Source organism: Corvus cornix, chromosome 2, assembly GCF_000738735.6.
Source record: "Corvus cornix cornix isolate S_Up_H32 chromosome 2, ASM73873v5, whole genome shotgun sequence".
In the NCBI taxonomy this organism is placed as follows: Eukaryota; Metazoa; Chordata; class Aves; order Passeriformes; family Corvidae; genus Corvus; species Corvus cornix.
Window position 1 is genome coordinate 102,689,619 of NC_046333.1, and position 20,430 is coordinate 102,710,048.

At 38.0% G+C, this 20,430-nt stretch overlaps 1 protein-coding gene across 11 annotated transcripts in view; it reads right to left on the bottom strand.

The window, feature by feature from the left end:
- The window catches only part of PTPRM (protein tyrosine phosphatase receptor type M), a 453,496-nt gene that overhangs the window by 219,128 nt on the left and 213,938 nt on the right, over positions 1 to 20,430 (bottom strand). For all 11 annotated transcript variants that reach the window (XM_039549187.1, XM_039549181.1, XM_039549179.1 and 8 more), the window contains exons 8-9: positions 3,367 to 3,675; positions 109 to 218 (exon numbers count right to left, since the gene is read on the bottom strand). In XM_039549187.1, coding sequence (XP_039405121.1) covers positions 109 to 218; positions 3,367 to 3,675 — 419 coding nt within the window. The remainder of the gene's footprint in view (positions 1 to 108; positions 219 to 3,366; positions 3,676 to 20,430) is intronic.

Below are 20,430 nucleotides of genomic sequence, written 5' to 3' on the forward strand. Positions count from 1 at the left end.
TAAAATGAAGTTAATTTTACATAGACTGTAAAAACATATTAACTTTCTTATGGTTATGCATTTTGGAAAAACAAAACTAGACATAAAATGTGGCAAATTTCTAGATACCTCATACAAAGTAATCACACCATATGTTTGCGCTGGTTCTCTCCACTGAAGAAAAATCTTCTCTTCAAAGGTACTCCCTTGAATGGATTCAAGTGGCACAGCACTCGGGACTAAAAGATTGGGAAAAAAAAAAACAACAAAGTGGTTTTAAGGAAAATTTCAGACGGACATGTTCTGTTTAAATATTTGTACTGCTGAGGCATAAAAACCACCCCACCATAATTTCCCCAAAGACTGAAGCAAAGGCCAGGGTAGCTCAGGAGGGGAATGATTTATTTAACAGGACAGTGCTGTTATGTGTCACCTTCAGTGTAAGAACAAATTAGTGAGCACCACAAATTTCCTGCAAACCTCTATTGATAATTAAAAAAAAGGACAAATCAGCTTTGTATAAGGAACTAGGGGATATCTCAAACAGAAATTTTTGCAAATAAAATCTACTTGTGATACCTACTTATCAACAGCGTTACTTCTGGAAGTGGAAAACATATTAAACATTCATATATGAAAATGGACAGGCACTGAAATAACAAGGTATAGTTTCAGAAGACTGAACTAGAAAAGTTATCTTGGAAAGACGAGCCACATATTGCATAGAACAGCAACGCTCACATTAGGGCTGAAGACCTACAACGGGATGGACATAAGGAAAGTGTGAAACAGTTAAACTAAAACTCTGACATTACTAATTTTTCTTGAAGTCTCTTAATGTGGAAGAAAGACCCGTGAAGAGTCAGGGATGTCAGAAGGTTCTGATGCAAGGTTTGTCAACTGCTCTCAGGTATCTACTTGTGTTGCCTGTTTGCTCTGCAACCATTGCTTTATCCCCAAGACAATGCAATTTTCAGAGGAGACGTGTAAACAGCACATGGACTTGTATCTGGGATTTTATTTTGTAACAACACTGGCAAAGTAATGCGAAAAAAAAATCCTGAAAAATGAACAGAGGACTGTTGTGAAGCAACAGGCATCAAGGCGTTAGCACTTTTCCACAAACTCCATGTGAAAATCCAATAAAAAGATACATGTAACATTTCCCACAGAAAGAAGATGAAAGCCCCTTGCTGTAGTAGTTGAAATAACTTCTCAGATCCCTTACTGAAATTTACCCAAACAGTTAAAGAAGAGAAAGATCTGCAAGCAAGACATTTGGTGACTCCTTCTTGTTGACACTTCTGGTACGGAACTTCCTCTACACATCTGGTAGAACTTCCTACTGTTCTGTGCTGTTGGTATTGGAGTTTACAAGGTTTAAGACTTTGTTGTCACCTCTCCATAGCTCTCCACAGAGTTCTTTGCTCCACTAAGTGGATGCTCCATGGACACAGGTGATGGTTTCTGAACTGGCTTACCAGCCCTGTGTGCACTGATAAAATGACACCTTTAGGGCAACCTTAATTCTGGGCACCAAACCTTGTTTCCAAATAGGAGAGAACTGGCAAAACTCATTTGGAATCATGAGGTTCATGATTTATGTGTAAAGGAAGAGGAATGTAATACAGTGTAAATAGGCTGGAAGTAGAGCAAATCACTATGGTAACCTCTCAAATTATCTGAAGGTCACAAACTCTGAGCAGCTGAGCCACAAAGAGGGGTTCAAACACTGGCAGAGGTCACCTAGAGATGTACTCAAACTCTACTGTACAAGGCCTTGAGCAATCTGCTATCACTTGATCTTTTCTGAGCAGAAGGTTGGACTAAATGAGCTCTCAAAGTCCCTTGCAACAAACATGATTGTGTGATTTGAAAAATGATGATGATTATTTGGATCAGTATACTCTGTTGTTTTACATTCAGACTTACATACTTCACTGAATGTACACCATGTGCTAAAAAGTTGTAATTTTTTTCAAGGTATTCTCTCAGACACGGATGCTAGTTTTTAATAGGTCCTGAAATAAAATGAAGTTCCAGAGGGCCAGGAATAAGAAACTTTAGATAAAACACATAAACATCCCCAAGCTCTCTAGTGTTGTCATCCTACAACTGAACCGAATTAAATTTAGAGCATGACAGCACAATTAATTCTAATTAAACATTTCTTTTTGTTAGCTATGCCTTGTTGAATCTGTTGCATTAGTAGCTATATATTCCTAAATAGTTTCATTTATTCCCTCATATATTTTGATTAGAAATTAGTACTACATAAAACCAATACAGCATGTATTAAATAATTTAATAAGCTTAAATGACAGACTTCAAGTATTTATTATAAAAGAAGCTCATCATTGCCGCAGGTTTCATTAGAAATATTTCCAACATGTTTAAAGTAAATCTGTCATTGATCTGGAAGAAAATACAAATCCATTCCTGTTCAGATTGCAGATGATAAAAATGGAAAGAGGGCAGATCTGTTATATAAAGCAATGCCAGTCATTTGATAAGGTTCCTTTTAACTGTATGCGTTTAAAACAGCAAAACCAAGGTCAAAAAAACTAAGGTACACTTGTAGAGGGAACTAAGGGGCTATATATCAGCACAGAGTATTCTGGAAAGGTGAAACTGATTCCTGGTGCATGACCAATTCAACAAGGAAGTCCCATTTTGGTATTGTAGCCAAGAGACCTCCAATAAACTCTCTGCATGTGTAATCAAAATAATATCACAGAAGACTTGGGAGGATGGTATAACCTTTTCATGCAATATTATTAGAGCATTGAAGAGACACATTACCCAATCCTACTGTCTCTGCTCAGAAAAGACATTAGCAAATTACATTATTTATTACTTACTATATTTATTATTACTCAAAATGAAACAAGTTTAAAAAAAAGAGACATGAAAACCCCATGTGAGTTGAAAATTATTAAAAGGAAGGGACTATCTGTATATTTAAATGCCTGTATATGAAATATAGTGTGAATAAGCAACTAACAGTGTCCAGTGGTTAGAAAGCCAAAGACAGAGAAACTGAAACCACAAATCAAGAACAAATATTTAGTGCTGAGCACATCACTCAGCAGAGGAGCTTACATGAGGATACTGCTGAAAATCACCTGAAATTTCTTCAAACAGATACTGGAACTTTAGAGAGGCAGAACATAGACCAATCAGAAGTTACAAGTTTAATGATGAAGTGATTAACTATGTGGGATGTTATAGGTTATGTGAAAGATCACTGTAACAATGGAGCTTCATCAAAATTGGTGAAGTTGGTGGAAAACCTGTTACAAATTTTAGTGAAAGCAGAATGTGCACTTACATAGAAAATTATGCTATCAGGTTGTGTACCATATATATGTAAATACAACAACTCACCATCTTCATCAGTTTGCACTACAAGTTCTTGGCTTTCTTTCCGTCCTTCAGGATTCATCAATACTAATTTGATGCTGACATTTGTGTATGGTGATAGATTAGTAATTGTGTGCTGGGGATGTGAACTTTCTGTATCCCAGCTGACTTCCTCTCTCACTTGCTCCTGCCCTCCAGCCTGGTAGCGGTAATGCACTGTGAGGTTGTACCGATGGCAACGTGTGACATTATATCCAAATGGCTCCCAGCAAACAGTGATCTGTCTAGATTTGATCTCCACAACCTCCAGTCTTTGTGGCCCACGCATGGGATCTGCAAAATTACCAACATAATTCTGCTGTTATTACTTATTCAGATTATAACAGTGATGTGCCAAGTAAGAGGTTATACAGTTCTACAAATATGACAGATAAGCAGAAACAGAAATCCAATGCTTTATAGAATCACAGTATAATAGAAGTATAGGCTCTGAAAAAATGGGGAAAAATGGAGAAAAGAGTGAGAATTGTCTTTGATGAAAAATGAAGAGCAAGCAAAACACTAAATAAAGTTTTTATTCTTCGACTCAAATTGCATGGTACAGTTGAAATGACACTTTTTTACCTGTTGCATGGAAAAAGTAAGCATGTCCAATTTCTTTCGCACAAATTATTTGTGTTAACACTTTTAGAGCAAAAACCTGCACAGAACAAGATCTAAAAAGAAAATGTGATTTCAGAGAAAACTTGCAAATACATGTTAATTTTCTTGCAGGACTGTTTATACAAAGGCTAGATGGTTCTTCAGCTATTTCTTATTCATTTGTTTTTAAGTTAGACTGAATGCAATTGCTCAATCTCTATTTGTCTAGGACATTACGTTAATATTCCAATTTCTTTAAAATAGACCATAGGGTTTTTTCCCACAAAAACATTAGCTGTTACTAGTGCAAATACCTCAGTTTGTTGTAGTGGTTTAGCAAAGATACAAAATAAACAAGATATTCTCCTGCATCTGTGCCTTTCCAGAGATCTCCCAGTTGAAAACGAGTCATCAATCAAAACGATCAAAATCTATACACAAGCACCAAAGACTGTGGTTGATGAAGTTAGATTTTCTTCAATCCTACTGGTCACAGCAATTGTGATAGCAGAGTGAATTAAAATTTCCACCATATTACAGCAGAACCACTGAGCTGACACCCCCCCCCCCATTTTCAAAACACTGTCATTAACAAAGCTATTATACATATTTAGCAATAATCTGTGTTTTTTCATATTTGAGTCCTCAAAAAGATTAAAGACAATGTCAGGTTTTATCCATTGCTTCACTAGTTAAACACTTAGAAGACTTTTAATGAGTTAGAAGCCTCTTACACGTAAACAAATTAATATGCATCTTCCCCCTTTTATGTTTGTTAATCAACATGTCTTCACTGGGAATGTTCTAAACAATTTACACAGGATTTCATCTTCTTACTTTCTAATGTAATCCCTGCATGCATGAAATATTTGTTCAAAGATGTTATTCATCTCAGCTCCTTGAAGAAAAGGTGTTAAGAAATTGCTTGTTCTATCATCTACAAAGCAGGGTATTTTTTCCCCCTTTCAAATCATCCAGCTGCTTTTTAAAATTTTTTACAATTCATTTTCACTGTCATACAATGTTGATCACCAGTACAGAATATTTGGCAATTGGTGAGAATAAGGCAAAACAAACCGACTTCTAATTCCAGTCTTCTTTCTAGTGACTTGACTGAGAGGCAAAAATGTCCCCAGCAAGAATAAATTGCTGTAAAGCCATTTATCTGCTTCCATGCTCAGGCATCTCAGCTAAGAATTCTGGCATCTGGGGGCTTTGACACATTTCTACTGCTACAACAATTAAAATTAATATGAATCAAATCTCAAGGACTGGCATACAGACTCCGTAACTTCCTAAACATTTACTTCTGTGTAGTTCAGACATAAACTTCACGGAAAATGATTTTCCTGTTTTGTTTTTTTAATTTCATTTCAGTTTCTAAGAATTTTTTCTTTTAGATGAGATGATGAATAGCAAAGGACATTTGAGAGGCATTGTGTAACTGTAATTGTATCTGAATGGGCTGAATAGAAATAGAAAACCAACAAAATTGAGGTGACCCTGACATACAACATTAAACAATTGAAAAAAGCTCCTGGCTGCAAGAATATGGAACAGCCTGCATAGTTCCACAGTGGGCACATCAGAAAATTCACAGGGGAGCTGAGAAATCATTTTATTATAGACATAAAACTAATTCATAGCATTTTAAAACTGAAACTGAGTGGCTGTACAAAATATCTGGATAAAAACCTATCCAAGATTTCTGCCCAGAAGGAAGGTATTCTTATGTCATGTTACTTTAATAAAAAGTACAAGTTAGCCCTCAAGTTCAATCTGTGAGAATGACAGATACATTTTCACCTCCAACAAAGCAGACAAGCGAAAAAAGAGTTTAGATTGTAAAGGATGGAGACAATACAACTTCCCCTGAAGTTCACAGGACAAAGCTCATTGGACAAGGCGAATACCCTGGTTGCTTTGGCTCCTGACTTGACTCTGTAACCCATAGCATCAGATAGGTACACAGCTCCTATCTATTTTTCCTACCATTCATTCAGAGATTATGCAACTAATAGGGCCCTAATGAACCCTCTCATTAATGAGGGTTTTAACAGTGCTACTTTAAACCAGAAAAAAAAAGGCTAAGGCAACAACAAAATTTTGGGATTAAAAAAAGCCATATGGCTCAAAACAGCCCTGAAAAATAGCAGTTAGTGTAACAAAAGATAGAAAAGGAAGTGTCCATTTGATCAAGTTAGTACCAAACTTCTCTGGAGGTACCACTGTATACACCAGAGGAAGTATTTCATAGAATAGAATCACAGAATCATCAAGATTGGAAGAGATCTTTAAGATCATCAAGTCCACCTGTCAACATGGCACTGTCACTGTAACCTCTAAACTACTAAACCATATCACCCAGTGCCAGATCCAGATGCCTCTTAAGCACCTCTAGGGATGGTCATTCCCAACACCTCTCTGGGCAACCTATTCCAATTGACCACCCTAACAATGAGAAAACAAGTTCTAATTATCTATCTATCTATCTATCTATCTATCTATCTTTAATGCAATATGGTTCTGAGAGCACAGTACATCACTTCCAATGCACTGGAAGGTATATGCTTTTCCCCAGCAAGGACACAGGATACTTTGGGAAAGAAAACTGTTAAGCAGCACTAAAAGAATGACAGCTAATGACTATGATTTAAAAGGGAAAGCTAATTAATTTTTACAGCATGATGACTTCATTTAGTTGATTTTATTTTCTACAGGATTTATCACTTTCCCATGGTGAGTTCCCAATGAGTGAAAAAGTAGGCATCCCTCAGAGATGCTGCTATTGTGCCCGTGAAACTTGCGCTAACTGTCCCTGCGGTAGTGGAAGGCTGTCATCCCAGCCACGGTCTGCTCTTCGTACCTTGCACCACGTAAGGTAGGTGACAGCTAAACAGAGAGGTGTCATTTCACAATGCTGATCACAGCTGAAATCACACCTTTTAGAGCAGAAAAAGAATAAGGAGCTTAACACACCATACCGACTGTATTACAACATATGTACTTCACAGCACGAGAGCTCTTTGCTGAGCCCTTGCCTCCTCCTTACTTGGTAAACGCCCACCTGCAGAGGTTACACCTCTCCACCCACTGCAGTTTTCCGAGTGAACTGAGCCCCTGTTGCTCCTCAGTACTCCAGCTATTTTCTTACGCCTTACTGGCACAAATCATGAAGCAAATGGGGAAAATGAGGCCTCCCAATTCGTAAGAGAAGAGGTTGTCCTCCCAAAGGACCACACTGCCTGTCAAGCCTGAAGCTTAGCCAGGTAGTTCTTACCCATTCCCCTGCTGGTGCCTGCAGCATTTTTCCTACTGCTCTCCTTCTGCCAGCTTCAGCAGGGAATCAGGCAGTGAATTCTGACAGTTGCAGCTCTGACCTGAGGGACCAGCAAGCCCGGTTCTAGCCCCTGGCACTTTAGCATCCCATTTAATCGGTGATCTTGGCTCCTTTTCTGCTCCACTCTGTTTTCCTGAGAATATGGAGCACAGAATGACAGACAGGATCAATTTCCACCACAGCTGCAATTCACAGCTCATTTCTCTGGAACTTCACACTATACCTTTTACCACAGGTACAATGCTTTTTCAGAAACTCAATTTCAAAACCACTGAGACATTTAGGTGTATTTTTAGCATCCTGTCGTTGATCATCAAAACCTGGATTTAGAATGAAAACTCAGGACTGCAAGTTTTGTCTTTTCATCACAGACTGCACAGACCTACTGAATTAAGAACAAGAAAGGAATGGCATGGTGATTTTCTGCCACTCCACGGCACTCCAGTAGCTGCAGACATCTGGTATGTGCTAGATACTATTTGAAAGGCACCTAACAATAGGAATTAAGAATTTATTTCTTGTCTATGCAAACTATTAGTGGAGTTTATCTACACAACAACTCTTGGACTTGGAATAGAGTCCAGATTGGACTCTACTGTCCTTTCACAGGAAGTAAGGGATAGACAGAACAAGAAAATAAATTTAAGATGAAAACTGAATATTTAAGTTATTATCCACAAAGCAGCTTTTTAAAACACAATAGTTAATAATGATAATTAAATGTAAAGACTGCTTCACAGATTGCCTAAGCAGTCTTGTTCAAATCACTTAACATCTTTTCACATCAATTCCCTCTGAGTGAAGTGGGAGCCACAGGACTCTAGCATCAGTATCTGACGGTGTCACACACAATTTCATAAATGCCTGCAAGGAACTTGCACGCTGCAGTGATGGAGACCACCTACAGAGGAACAGAAAACATGGCTTGTGAGCCAGCTGCTATCAAAGTAACAATATTTGGTTTGTTTCTAGAAAACAAATCTCCACAATTGTATACATCTATAGTCAACACAAACAAGAATACACGAAAAATAATTTACTTGTTTGGCTTGTCCTTGTTTGATTTCAAATCTAATCTACACATGACTACTAACAATTTGAGGTTGTTTGCAAACTTGGTAAGACAGTTTTGTAAAAGATCACATTCAACTGCGATGGAGTGAATTTTATACTGTAATTATTCTTTATCTGAGTTCTTCAACAACAGATTGAAGTTCAAAAAGAGCCTTTCTTTGCTCAAAAAACCACGTGATTTCTCTGATGTGATAACAGATCATGTTTTTTTCGAATTCCAGTTTGCCTAAAACTGCAGAATGCAGTTGAGGAAAGAAACAATGGGCAAGATTTTGGATGGTGCAATTTCACAGTTTTTTGACACATTTTTATTTCAGTCAGATTTGTTAATATAAAGAACTGCTTTGTAGTTAGGATTAGAGGAAGAAAAGGAATACTCTACCCACATGATTTTTCATACTGTCCATTATTTGGGTTATAAAAGAAAGGAATCAAACAAAAAGAAGGCAAACAAAGAAACAAAGGGACAAATGACTCATGAACAGAATCAAAATCCTAATATGATGATGGTGGTGTGATTGTACTGCTGAGTCCCACTATTCTAAAGTGAAAACAAAGACTAAGCTGCCAGTGCGCACAAAACTGTTGAAGATCCAGAAACAACCTTTGAGTTAAGAGCAGCACATTAGAGGTTGGTCATCCTACTCATCTAAGAACACAGCATGTTCAGGAAACAACCAAAAATGTTGAAAACCAGCAAAGAATAATTGTAAATTAGTGAAATACTGGTGTCATATGAAATATCTCTGCTTCCTGTCATGGAGCAGCTATGGAAATTGATAGCAACAGTTACTAAGGTTATTTAGGTAAATGCAAAAGACCACAGAAGATACCCAGCATCTCCTGGAAAGACTCCAAATTATGGTATTTAAAATTCTTACCAATATTTCATATTACTAACATTTATTAACATTAATAACATTTCCAAAAGAATACATTCCTACTTCTGCAAAACCAGATGCCTCCCACAGAAAAGCAGCACTTCTATCAGTCTTCTAAACGTACTCCCTGACACTTTAAAAAATGTTGGGATGCAAGACCTGCAGAGTTTCAGCGCTAATGAAAGAAAGAACTATGAGACAGAAAAACTGAAATGGTAGTCACCTGCAATGCCACAGAGGAAGGACTAATCCAGTTTTCATATATATAAAATGTGTTGAAAACTAGACTATGAATGTTTGCACAAATTCTGGCAAAATGGCTTCCTTTTAATTGTATTATTTTAAAAAAGATTGTCTTATTTTAAATTATATTTTTTCAATTAAATTAATTCGACTTCCAAGTCACAATGCCAGTGAAAGAAGATGAACAGAAGGATGTATATACCCTAAAGTTAGCATACTAGCTTTGAGCAGTAGCCTGCAGGGATCCCTCTGCACCCTTCCCCATTATTGCAGACTTAAGAGCATTGAGAAGCAGGAATAAGCCTCCTGCACACAATTCCCCCAGAACCTTGACTATCATGTTCAGCATCCACAGTGTCACAACGGACAGAAGGTATCAACAGGACCAGACTGAGGCAAAAAAAAAATCTCAGGGCCCCCCACCACAGAAAGTTTTCCTTCTCTGTACTAAACCACTTCCCATCATCTGAGAACTGGAAGATTCACATTTAGAGCATGTGCTCATACTCAGCCTCTATTTCCTAGTCGAGATGCCAACAGGCTACCAGGTGAAAGAGAAAAGCCAGCATCTCCCAAACTACCCTGCTGCCAGGAAGATTACACCTAACACCATTCTTCAGCGTGGAACCAGATGCAAGACCATGCTTCCACTGATTTTATTATATATTTTGAGTGCTGTGTAAAAGTTAAACCTTATGTATCTATATCAGGTATGACAAAAGCATGTTCTCCTAGTTCATATCCAAAGAAACTGAAACTCAAAAGAAATTAATTACTTGCTGAAGGTTGCAGTGCATCAGCAAAAGCCATGAAATCCCAATTCTCAGCCTCATTTCTAACCCATTAGAACACAGCACTGAAAAGTGCCTTTTTTTTCCCCCTGTACTTTGTGGCCAGAAGAGGTTAGTTCCAAAATGTGGGAGCTCAGAAAACAATAAAATACTGACTTACAGCTCACAGCAACAAAATGAATAGGCCAAGTTCTTAGAATGAGCCAGCTTGAATCCTCACTCACTTCGCAAATTCAAATGTGAGATATAGCAGAGGTTTACTTTTTCCAGGAAGGATCCTAAATACTAGTATCACCTCATCACTAAGGTAGTTTTTTCTGTGATATTTCTAGATGAAACACAAGCTAAGATACAGTACCTCTTGGGAGAGAACCATAATATTTAGCCAATTATAGAAGATTCATGGAAGGCAAATTCTAATAAACATCTAAGGCATCAGCTCACTGCTTACAAAAAATAAGTGTAGCTGTTGCTTGAAACAAGATCAGGCACTCGATTTAAGCTTTTAGTAATATATTGTTACAAGAACTTGATACAGAAACATGAATGAGTGATAAAATCACACCAGAAGTTTCCTTAACTTTTTACCTCTTCTCCAATTCATGGCTACACGTATTCCTATGTCTTCAGGCTGACATTCACAGTTGCAAAATATATTGGTCTAATCACCAATAACACCCTTCTAATAATCTATTACATCTTTTTAAAGGTAGTAACATTTTAAAGTGTTGGTTTCTATATAGCATTTTTCTTTCATGAGAGGGCTGATATGAATGTTTCACTTTACAGCAAAATTTCAATCTGAACCAATGTAAATTGAATCTAATATTTTTTTATGTTGTCATTTTATAGGTATACTCTCAATGGTAAATCATTTAAATTCTAATACATTTAAATAAGGAATGAAAGAAAAACATCATTTGATATATTTTTGTCAAATTACCTACATTAGATGATTACTCCTCCACAATCAAAATCAGATTTTAAGTATGAATGATACAAACAAGATTACATTCCAAATCTGCAATACAGATTTTTAGTTGCTTGTTTAAAATGACATACCTAGCTATTCAGTAATCACTTTATAATAACCCCTTTCATTTCTAAATCTTCTTAGCCATCAGCCACTAGTGAGGAAAATGCTGGCAGTGGTTTTTACAACTACACATTAGTTTTACATTTCATGACAAGCTAATTCTACAGAGTTTGAAAGACAGACAAGCATGTGTTCTTAAGGTTTTCTTTCTTTTGCATGAAGAAAGCACACATCTAACTGAGAAATGAAAAATAAGGAGTGCAGACATATACTTTCCCCTTCACACATATGGCAGTAACAATTTATCCCAACTTCACCCCGGGAACTGCCATGAATAAGTAAATCAACAAGAATTAAAAGGTGGTGACAAATAACTCTCGGAAGAATTACCATGGTAAGATGGCAAATAAAGTGCCTATTTTTTATAGATGTTACCTTTGGTAGATCTACCTTTGGTAGATACTGGATCAGAAAGATCACTTTGAGGAAAACTGAAGTCAAATGAGCTGTGTTGCATATACTGTCCCTCTCAATGGAATGTATCACAGGCATTTACCCCTTTGACTGAGTTACCACATGACTGCTTTACAGCGTCATTATTGTCCTTTTTATCATTTCTCCATGTTTTTTTAACATAGCAAATGTCATTATCTGCCGATCTGACACAGACACCTTTAGGCAGATAGGTACCTCCACACCTGTGGCACCCTTCAGAAGCTGGCACAGACTTTCAGACATTGTAAACATTCAGAAGTTCTAGTGTGAGGGAAGAATCCATTTTTCTAGTCCGTTTCCCTAGAAATGGCTAGAATACATCTAGGATATTGTAAGATGGTAAATCATTCTCTTCATACACTAATAAAATACATGTATTTGTTACAGTGCCCCAATCACCTTCTGACTGTGACTAGTATTAAAGGCAAAGCATACGCTGTCATTCTGCTGTGTGACAGACCAGCATGCTCAAACTCCTTACGTTTTATGGTACAGCTGCTTGAGTTACCCCTGAAGCCAACTGGAGAAAAGATAAACCACTCTGTAAATTAGTGAAGGTTTCAGCTGTTCAATACCTGCCCTGAAAGCAGAAGTCCAGAGATGGTTTATTACGCTGTGCAAAAGAATAAATGGGCAAAGCTGTTTCACAGATCAGTCAGAGTAAGATGTAGCAGCGTGTTCTGGTTATCAGTGTGGGCTATCGCCACTGACAAATCACATCATTTCAGAGCTGTTACGACCAGCGGTGGTAGTTAAATTGGGGATTGAAAACAGAACCTAGATTGAACCTAGATGACAGGACAACATGGTCATATAAATCTACGTGGATGAGAAAATGCCACCAATCAATGTTACTCATCTAAAAAGAGTATTTACCATTCTTTCTAATCTGACATGTGCAATCAACCTTAACCAAACGATGTACAATGAGATCAGTTCTGACAAACACCTCTCAAATGCATAAACCTGATAAATGAATCAGATTCTCTGTAACAACTGGTAAAAGAAGCTTTGAACTTATATACACATCAAAGGGGAACAGAATATTCTGTCTTCCTACTACACTATCATGTGCTAATGACTATAAACATGTAAGTACTGTAAAGTTGATAAGATCATCTGTTTAATTTGTGACAAGACTCATTTCCTGAAAGAATCTCCTATGTATGTGCCACTCAGTCTGGATACATGTCCTCATGTTAAGTCCATCCTCAGGACTTCTACAGGAGCTTCATCCAAATCTGTGTAGTTACTAGCTACTGAGTAATTTGTTTTTTCACCTACAATCTCAAATGCCATCTTTGTCTTTGATACTGTCACTAACTGAAACATTTGGCTTCAATATCAGTTGCAACATTGAACTATACATAGTATTTTGTAAATTAAAGGTTCTGATAAGTACCTACATTAAGAAGATACACTCTTGGTTTATTGGTTGAATATATTCAAACTTTTTCTCCTGCTGTATCTAGAAAATACTTCAAGAAATCCCACACATTGCTCCTTCTCTGCTAGATTTCTTTGAATTTTCCTGTGACAGATCAAGAAGCTATTTACCACCAGTCTTCTTTGCTATGCCACTCCCCGTAAAAAGTAAACATTAAAAACTATGCTTGCTGGTGAAGGGAATTTGTATTGTTATACTGAAGCACAGAACACAGAAGAAACCATCATTGTTTCTGATACATTTTAATAAGGAAATAAACTGCCAGTGGAGAAGAAGGGAGAACATCTGAGAAAAAGGTGTGTACTGGTAAACTGCTTCAAAGTTAATTCTTCATAGGATTTAACAGTCGTAAGATTCCCACAAAAATGTATATACCTGGGAATTTGATATCTGCCTCAATACAGAAATGTATGATCTACTGACAAAAAGAGTAGGGGCAAACAAACACAAGCATGGGATAAAGAAGAAAATAAGAAAATAAATATGCTTTTGTGTAATGTGTATCACAGATTAGTCAAGCCTGTGTTATTTCCTTTAAACCATGCTTTATTTCCACACATGATCTTGAGCCTGTTTTGTTTATCTCCTTTCTGTAGTCTTAAAGATTAATCATTTATCAGGACTACATTTCCCTCTGTTGCCTCCAGCATCCCTTGCTTTAAACACTACAGGTCACTTTGCATTTGGCTATGTCCTTTTGCTTCCTTCACCTCCTCTAAACTTGGTCCTGTCAAATGGAACCTGTGCATTTATGCCAGAACCATAACTGACATGGAAGAGCACAAAGCAGCCATCAAATATTCAGGAAAGCAGAGCTTATGGGAGGTTGCTAAAGTACCTGTGAACATGAGCAAAGGAGAGGGGCCAGGACTAGATTACAGTTTCACTGGTCAAAGACAGGCAGTTGCTTTACTGTTGAGACAGAACCAGATCACTCTGCAGACCACGCAGGAGCCCTGGATCACAGTTTTACCCCACAGCTCAAGGAAAACAAGAAAAGTGCACCAGGTATAAGCTGGTGTGACAAATTACAGAACTGCATATGACAGCAATTAAATAAATCTGAAAACTATCTAATTCTATCACCAATGACTCAGGATTCAAAGTCCATTAAGCATTGTTTTTTCCAATTGAACTGAACAAATGGAAAATAATTCCTATGCTGAAAAAGGTCATACACAAAGTAATAATAAACAAGTACTATACAGTCACTATTTGTAAGTTACTCTAATACGAATTTATAAATTGATGACATCTGTTATAAATCATACAGTTTTCTTCCAAGCACAGAAAAGTCCCATTGCTGGCTTTGCCCTGTCTTCATCACAATTATGAAACTGAAAAATTCAGGATAATAAATTACAGAGAGTTACACAGAGTTGTGAAGTGCTCAAGTTTTAATCTTTCAGCATGCTTTTCCTAGCAGAACTGGGAAGAGAGTAAAGAGGAAGCAAAAAATCATAAAAATCCAAACCTATAAAAAGCAAAATCAGCAGTTCCCAGAGTTTTAGGTCAATGAATAGTCACAGAGATGTCCTTATTTAAAAATGAAAAGAAAGCTTTAACACAGTTTATATTTAGAAAATAGGAAATATTCAGAAAGATATAAACCATACATTTTAAGTATCAAAATTTGCATTTTCACGATAGAAAATATAAGCTCTTATTTTAACTCATAATTGAACCAAATGAGAAGGTGACAACAGAAGAGCTGCTGCTTTTGCATTTGCAGAATGGTGCAGGGGCCGTCTATTATAATCTTGAATTATGATGATGCTTATTTTTTTGTCAGTAATCTACATGCAAATAAAAATGGTTTGCTGGATTCAGTATACATATGCACACAAAATCTAGAAATATTCATATAATATATAACCAACTTAAACTAGAAATTTCCTGACAACTCAGTATCTGCTTTGTTTATTTAAGCCTGCCAGTAGCACAACTGCATTTTAAATGGTATTTGTAGGAACAAATAATTTCACTGACTTGTAATCAGGACTGTGAAATTCAGAACTCCATTTCCAATAGGTAATCTACAAAAACAGAAAGTGGCCATTAATAAGGTATTTTAAATATTAACTGATCTTGCTGTACTAGATCATAGAATCATAGAGTTTGAAGGAACCCAGAAAGATCATCTAGTCCAATTCCTGGCCCTGCACAGGACACCCCAGGAATCACACTGTGTGCTTGAGAGCATTGTTCAAATGCTTCTTGAACTCTGTCAGGCTGGTGCTGTGACCACTTCCCTGGGAAGCCTGTTCCAGTGCCCAACCACCCTTTCACTGGAGAACTTTTTCCTCATGTCCAACCTAAACCTCCCCTGACACAACTTCAGGCCATTCCCTCAGGTCCTGTCACTGGTCACCACAGAGCAGAGATCAGTGCCTGCCCCTCCTCTGCCCCTCATGAGGAAGCTGTAACTGCAGTGAGGTCTCCCCTCAGCCTCCTCTAGGCTGAACAGACCAAGTGACCCCAGCTGATCCTCCTATGGCTTCCCCTCCAGGTCCTTCCCGATCCTTGTGGCTTTCCTTTGGACACTCTCTAATAGCTCAATGTCTTTCTTACATCACGGTGCCCAAAACTGCACACAGCACTTGAAGTCAGGCGGCACCACTGCAGAGCAGATGGAAACACTCCTGTGAGGCTTTCCTGACTGGATCTCAAAGGTAAACCACACAGACAAAATGGAAAAAAAACTCAGAGAAAGACAAAATGACAGAGCTTTGAAGTCAACAAAAACTTGTTTGCTTGACCCAATCCATCAGCTAAAGTCTGTGTGGATCAGTATTATCCACAGTGATAAGTTTTAGTGGAAAGATCCTTGTACCGGAGGATTTGAAACCTCAGCTCAGTTTCTGACTTAGGTACTTGTCACTGTAAGATCATAGAAATCCCTTTCAATACCTCCAATTTGAGTAACTAAATCCTCTGTTTGCGAAGTACTTTGATATTTATAGAATCATGGAATAGAATCATAGAAATGTTAAGTTTGGAGAAGACCTTTAAGATCACTGAGTCCAACCACTAACCAGAGCACTGCCAAGCCCACCACTAAACACTGTCCCCAACTGCCGCATCTACACGTCCTCTAAATACCTCTGGGGATGGAAACTCCATCACTTCCCTGGGCAGCCTTTTCCAGTGCTTGAGAATCCCTTCCGTGATTTTTGTTTTTCCTGATACTCAATACGAATCTTCCCTGGAGCAACCTGAGGCCATTACCTATCATCCAGTCACTTGTTACCTGGGAGAAGGGACTGATATCCACCTCCCTACAACCTCATTTCAGCTAAAGAGTGATAATGTCCCCACTGAGCATCTTTTTCCCCAGGTTAAATAACCTCAGTTTCCTCAGCTACTCCTCAACTGGTGTTACATAGGAAGGAGATACTGTTACTGTTTCAGTACTCTCTGAAAACTGAAAGAAAAGCAACATGAAGGTCAGGGTGTCTCCAGCTATTCCACTGCTGAGGGCACTCACCAATCCATACGACTGCGTGATTTTCACCTTTTGTGCCTCCAATTCTCGACTCCATCCCTGGAGTAGGAAAGTGGAGAAGGCATGTCTGGTTTCGGAAAGTCTTGGTGGGGGCACTAAACTGGGGAGGACCTTTCCTAAACCATGACACAGGTGAGTTGGGATGGTGTCCTGGATGCAGCTGCCCAGGCACTGGCAGAGGGGCTGTAGGGAAGCCTCTGTGGGGAGGATGCCAGGCTCCAGCTGGCTCCAACCAACACACTGCAGGACACAGCTCTGAGGATGGGTTATCTCACCGTTTCAATTTGTCTTTGTTTCTCACTACTCAAGTCTATTTCAAATCACAAAAAATCATATTCATTTTTCCCAAGTTGATTCTGTTTTGCCTCTGATGGTGATTGGTAAGTGATCTCCTTCTCTTTACCTTGATCCATGACCTTTTCCATCTTATTTTGTCCCTCATCTTGCTGAGGAGGGGCATTGAGAGAGCAAAGTGTCGGGCAGCCAGAGCCAGCCAAGGTCAGCCCACCACAGATTGGTTTGGTATTTCGAGTATTTTCAGTTGCATTCAGGTACAGTGAGTGTTCCCTGAATAAAGAACACAGTATCAAGGCCTCCACAGATAGCAGCCTAAAATAGACAAGCACTATAGAAATTTTTTTGTGTTTAATTTCTGATGAATTCACACTGCATTAAGTATTTGAGCAGAGAGCAATCGTTTTAAATTGTATCAGCACTAGCAGCATGTAACCATGGTAATTAAAACAATATTATTTTTTAAAATTACAAAAGACTACTCAAGACATATGAAAAGGAACTACCCAAGAAAGAACATCTTTCTTCCGATAACTACAGCTCGTTAAGTCTGGAAAATTATTAAGACACAGACTTTTTTACTCTTGCTAAACAATTAGCTAGATATGCCACAAAATAATGATTTTAATTAAGAATTAAATTAAACAGGGAGTTTCCATGAACAGAACTTTCAAGAAGCCTTAAAGCAAATTACTGTTAGATGTCTGAGAATATTTTGACTAGAATTTTCCTTCCCTGTATTTAAATGAAGATTTCACTACCTTAATTCATATTTACAAGTATTCTAATACAAGAGTGGCTCCTAACTGGGAAAATACCACACCACCAAAACCATAAAAAAATCATTCTTTTAAGAGTTAAAGCAGAGGGTGCTGACATGACAGCTCAGAAGTATATAAGTTCACTTCAGCCCTTTCAACAAACTGAACTGAACATCTAATACTACCATAAAGAGTATAAGTGAACAGAGGTTGGAGGGACTGGTCCCTCATAGTGCAGTCCTTGCTTACAACCGAAGAAAAAACTCAGCAGGCAACAGCAAGGAACCACTTCAGTGCCAATTTTTATAATAATGTTTAGCACGGTACAAAAGCATTCTTGATTTAACTCACTGATCTGAAACTTACAACATTGGCTTCTGCCAATAGCAAAAAAGATAGATTCTTGGAAGTGTTACAGTTGTTCAATATGGCAAGACTATCCCTGGAGAAAATCTGGTTTCAATTATGAGCTAAAATAAAAGAAAAATGTTTCTGCAAGCCCAAGTGCAGTTTTCTCTCTGAATTCATGAGTGAACTCAGCCACTGCACAGCTATGACATGCAGCTGTCATAGCAAAACTTCTGTAGCCCAATGCACTGAAGAAAGATTTGCAAGTTCAGAAGATACGTATCCTCTGCCCTTTCCAGCATGCTGCAAACAGCAATTCCCCACAGGCTCACATGGTGCACAGGATCCCTGGATGGGGGATCCTACCTACAGCAAGGAGACCTTAAACGCTCCCAGGCATACCTGAGGCCCATTAGTGAAAGCAAGTTAGCAAAGGCCTTAAGTTTTGCCTTAATTGAACAGGAATGTGGATGACATACTCCTGGTAGGTGAAAAAGGTTAATAAAGACAAGTCTCATGTGTTCCTAAGTTTTCCATCAAATACACAATTGTCACCAAAAGTCAAAATACAACACTTTCACTAACACCAAGAGACCGGAGCATTTAAGTTTGACCTCCTATCAATATTCAGGATATCATACTTCCCACTTAGGGCTCTGTTTGAGCATGCAAATGCCCTGGGAGAGATGTTCACCACAGCACTATCATGTATCCCTGTGCATATGCCCAATATTACATGTCCTATGCTTTAGATGCATCCCAAGGACTTCCAGCCTTGCTGTCTTGTCTTTTGAGTGACAGGTGTAGTAAAAGCTGCTGGCTGACACGAATAGGAGAACACACTTTTGGTTTTCTTCATTTCTCTCCACTGCCCTTGGCAAAATGCAGCAGGAAGTGGAGAATGGAAGAAAGGCTTCAGCTATTCTCAGCTGCCTAAAGGAAGCATAGCGGGTCTACCACAGACAGACATGTAATTGGATAATGAGGGACCTCAAGGATGCTGGAAACCTTTGGTTATTCCTACAGCATGCAGAGATGTTTAGCGAAATCTTCGAGTTAACCGGACTCCCTGATAAGAAGTAGAAGTCCCAAATGTCTCATCAGAAAGTCTCTTCTTGGTACTAGCTGACTGTTTAACTTAGCAGATTCAGGGCATATGAAAAAGCAGCTGAATAAAGACAAAGGTTGATTACTTAAATCAGGCTTTGGCTCAGAATGCCACCTGTCACTGGAGGGAAGCACTACATGTCAACGCTACAGGTGAAAGCCCAAACCAGGTAGTGTTTATACATGCTGTGCAATGCCACCGCACATATTTGTAAGAGGGCTTTACAACCACAAACAAAAAGCTTAAAATCTGAACCTATTATTATGGTGATTTTGCTTTCTAGCAGAGGGAAGTCTAAAGCATACATTTTTACAATTCTATGCCAAATCACTTATCCAAATTTTCTATAGATAAATTTGCAGTAACAAGATTAAAACACATAGAAGAAGTGAGTCACAACTGGCAGTACAAACCCTAGGATGCTTCTGGCAGCTTCATAGGTATTAATCATGGTCCATACAAAAGTATTCCCCATGAATTCACATAAAATAAGGCAGTATTTCCATGTACAGTTTCCAATGGCATGAACAAATGACTCAAGATTCAATTCTGTTGTTTATGATGTTGCTAGAATCTCTTGATAAAGGTAAAGCCTAATGTTTGCAACTACAGCTAGGTTATTTTTTACAACATGTTCAGCAGGTTATACGATTTTACCTACATGACTGCATGTGGTTGAAACAATTTTGCTCTCAGTGCAACTGGAAAAGCTATTTAAAATTAAAACAAATAAACCCATTTGATTCAAAAGAATTTCCAACTCATTTCAATTTTTAAAAACAGAAACAGTTCTACGTAATGATCAGGAAAACTATCTCTTAAGTCAAGAGGGAAACATATGGACAGCAAAATGAATACAGCAATACTATGGAGACAAAAGAAGTATGTGCATGACAGCTGTTCTAGATATATATATAAAATATTTTATTCTTGCCTAAGGCACAGTCTGAAATATCCTGAAAAAAAATTCTAATAGCTGGTTTAAACTTTCTCCATTTCTTTTAATGGAAGAATGAAGAAGAGCTTCTGAAACATTCTGAAGGCAATCTACCAAAACCACTAATAGAGAGCTCCCCAAATAACACCCAGTAATCATTATAAAGATCACTGTACATACAAATGC